The sequence below is a fragment of the Arachis ipaensis genome, chromosome B09, assembly GCF_000816755.2.
Source record: "Arachis ipaensis cultivar K30076 chromosome B09, Araip1.1, whole genome shotgun sequence".
NCBI classification, from domain to species: domain Eukaryota; kingdom Viridiplantae; phylum Streptophyta; class Magnoliopsida; order Fabales; family Fabaceae; genus Arachis; species Arachis ipaensis.
The window spans coordinates 1,156,907-1,160,218 of record NC_029793.2 but is presented as its reverse complement, the minus strand read 5'-3'; the positions used below and the strand labels follow the sequence as shown (position 1 = coordinate 1,160,218).

At 34.6% G+C, this 3,312-nt stretch overlaps 1 protein-coding gene across 1 annotated transcript; it reads right to left on the bottom strand.

Annotated features, from left to right (window-relative positions):
* LOC107619159 (Golgi SNAP receptor complex member 1-1) lies at window positions 249-3,306 on the bottom strand. The gene is made up of 5 exons (XM_016321399.2): window positions 3,228-3,306; window positions 1,982-2,221; window positions 1,700-1,861; window positions 1,140-1,253; window positions 249-702 (listed from the first exon to the last, which is right to left on the bottom strand). The coding sequence occupies exons 1-5, from the start codon at window positions 3,264-3,266 to the stop codon at window positions 589-591; spliced, it is 669 nt and encodes a 222-aa protein (XP_016176885.1). The 5' UTR covers window positions 3,267-3,306; the 3' UTR covers window positions 249-588.

Here is a 3,312-nt window from a genome sequence, read left to right as displayed (position 1 = left end):
CACCTCAATAAATTATGAACTGACACCTCGATCAACCCAAGTTAGTTAAATGTATTCATATTTAATTTAACCACAATACCGAATTATTTAGATTCAACCATTATATTTTTGAAACCATTTTAAGCACTACCTCTTATGAGAGCAAAATCACATTAGGAATCTAAAAGCAGCACAATGAATATCAGCATCGTATATGAATTAAGTGATAAAAATAAAAACTGAAATAAAATAAAATAAAATAATTAACATTCCAACAATATTGGTAATGCCTTTTTCATTCCAACTATTAACAATAAGTCACCTCCAATCTTCCACATGCTATGTGAATATTGGATATCCTAAACAAGAAACATGATCCAATTTTTCAGGAACAATCTGATCTTTACTCAACATTGCTTGTCATACAAAAATTATACAACAACAAACCTTCTCATACAAAGATTATAAACAAATAAAATGAACAATAACACTACTCCAAAAAATTGACCCTTCTTCACCATGGTGTACATTTCAGTAAGCATAACAATAGACAACAAGCAGCATACAACAGTTTCAAACGGGTGCCGAAAACCCGAAGAAAAAACCGCCTCATTTGGTTAGCCAGTAGATGACAATGAGAAAGGTGCAAACTGATGCAACTAGAGAAAGTATAAGGGTATCCATTGACTTTTTTCGCTTTATTGCCGAAAGTATGGTATTTACCTGCAGCATAATTAAAAGCAGTACATTAAGCGGCAGAATCTCGGACGATATCCAACAAGAATAACAGTTAAGCCTTGTAGCACCAATGAGGGCATGGCTATAATGCAACACCGATCGATTTCAAACAACATTCATGCATGCTAATAACTTGTGACATCATATTTCACGAATAAACTAAAATTGTTGTTCAATGTCTTTGGCGAGAATTACTTAAACGCACAAGTTAAATTCGAGCATCTAGATAATCCAACGGTGTGGATCTAATTGGGATATTCTTGGAGTAAAAGATTATGCGAAGATCTATATCATTGGTTATCTGAGTACAAGCATTGTCCTTCTTTGCAATCTTACTCTATCTCTCATAAGATAATTTGGAAAGTAAATTGCGAAAATGGAAAACATCAAAACAGTGAAATCCATTATGACAAGAGTCATACCGTTGGGAGGCGACTGCTAACATTGCTGAGTTTTGAATTGATGCCACCAAATGTTGAACGTTGGAGTACAAGCGTGCCAAGTGTTGCTTGTGCTTGTGAAATAACATTGTCCATCTACGGCAAAATAATAATCATAATGGTTCAGTGTAAGACAACCCCAGTTTAAAACTAGACAACTGTTCTTCATTCTTGAAATATGCACTGGATCAAAGGCGTATCGTTGTTGATGAACATCCAAAAATATTTCCTAGTTTTACTTTTTACCTTCCAAATCTTTGAAGAAAATAAATCATAATAATAAAAAACGACGACGAAAGCAGTGTTTAAACCAATTTCTTCCAATATAACTAAATCCAGCTGAAGCAAAATTATATAATACCCAAATCAAATACTACGCTATTGACAACATCATACTCATAGTAACAGGTAACAACAACAACAATAAAGGTTCACCTATGATATAATAATATTTAGCACTCCACTGGGAATATCTGGATGGAAAAAGATACAGAATGCCATGTTATATCAGAAAAGTAAGGTGAATCGTTTGTGTTGCCAACCTGTCCTGTACTTCTGCTGATGGATGCATGTTCTTTTAGGAGTGCATGCTGTTCAGAACCCTCTTCCAAGTCTAATCGAGTTCGATCAAATTCTTTAAAATCCTCCAGTAGTGAAGCATGTTCTTGCTTAGCCCGAAGACTTTTGCGAAGGCGAAAAAACTCCTGGAGTTCACTTATGTCTTAGCTCAGTACGAAAAGTTCAAAAGGTTGAAGGAATTCAAAGTAATCAAAGCAGAATTAGAGGCACATAAAATCATAAATCAAGCTGATACCATAGAATACCTGGGTGAGATCTTGAAGAATTTCTTGGTGTCTATTCAAAGTATGAGAAACCACTTCTGACCCACCAGTTGATACCAAAGCTTGCATCTGTGAGTTTACTTGTTGGAGTTGTTTCAGTAATCGATCAATCCATGATTCTAGATCACTCTCAGCGGCATCAGCTTTTGTAGAAACATTGGCAGAGACCAATTTGCGATACAGATTCATTTGCTCATCCAACTGAGCTTCAAGTTTTCTCGCCTGCAAAAGATTGGTGAAATATTCATCTATCAATAATCAATCATTCACCTCACAAAATCGAAATTTAACGGACAAATAGATAAAAACACCTTGAATGAATTATTTGATGTCCCTAAAAAGTACATATGAATAATGATATGCTTGGTATAGAACATTGTGAAATTCTAACAAGTAACAAGTCCTCATGATACAAAATCTAGGAAAGTTTCTAAAAAAAAGTTACCATTCTAACAGCTCGCATCATTCATTTCCATAATGCATACAAATAAATCAAACTAAAGGATCATTACTAAGTCACTCAATACCACAATGAATTCACATTTTCTAAAGAGTTTCTATTAATCATTCGCATTGATCACATATTACAAATCGCAATATCCATTCACAATCTACTGTCAAACACCTGGTTCGGAAACAACAATCTAAAGCTCGATACGACAACCATGGCACATGAAGGGAGTTGGATCAAAGAGAGCTAACACATATCTATTGGTCTCACTCACATCCATTTTCTTTCTAGATGCATCAGATGAACATACAAATTACCTAATTTCTAGATCAAATCAGGGTTCTAAAAATCTTCCTATATAAACAAACGAACCTGATCTAGGAACAGAATTCTCATTCAAGTAACCTCAAGTCTTCAAAATTCAAAACCCTCATCAATTCTCAAAAACTAAACCAAACCCAAAATCAGAACGTATCCCAAATTAAATCACATTCCAGAATTATCCCGGATCCACCACCATTACAACTCTTTGCAACCTCAATTCATCAAATTAAGTTCTCTCAGCACACAAAAACCATTTTTTATAAGCTCAACCCACGAATTACACATCACCGACAAACAAATTGAAGAAACCCCAAAAAGAAAGATCGAAACTTTGACCAAAAGGGTATCCGAATTGCATATTTCCTCGTCAAATTTCGTAAATCTACAACATACTAAGAATCAAATCTGGCGAAGAAAAACACAAAGAAAAGCATATAGATAAATAATCGGAACCTGCTTGCGAAGTGCATCCCAAGAAGTTGGCACCTCCATTGATGAGGAAAAAAAGCAAAAATGGTTAAAAAAAAAAAAAGATCGT

Coding starts and splice junctions, on each gene's coding strand:
- LOC107619159 (XM_016321399.2), bottom strand. CDS start 3,266: ATGGAGGTGCCAACTTCTTGGGATGCACTTCGCAAGCAG. Junction 1,862..1,981: donor TTCTTCAAGATCTCACCCAG/GTATTCTATGGT, acceptor AGTGAACTCCAG/GAGTTTTTTCGCCTTCGCAA. Junction 1,254..1,699: donor TCAGCAGAAGTACAGGACAG/GTTGGCAACACA, acceptor ATTTTGCCGTAG/ATGGACAATGTTATTTCACA.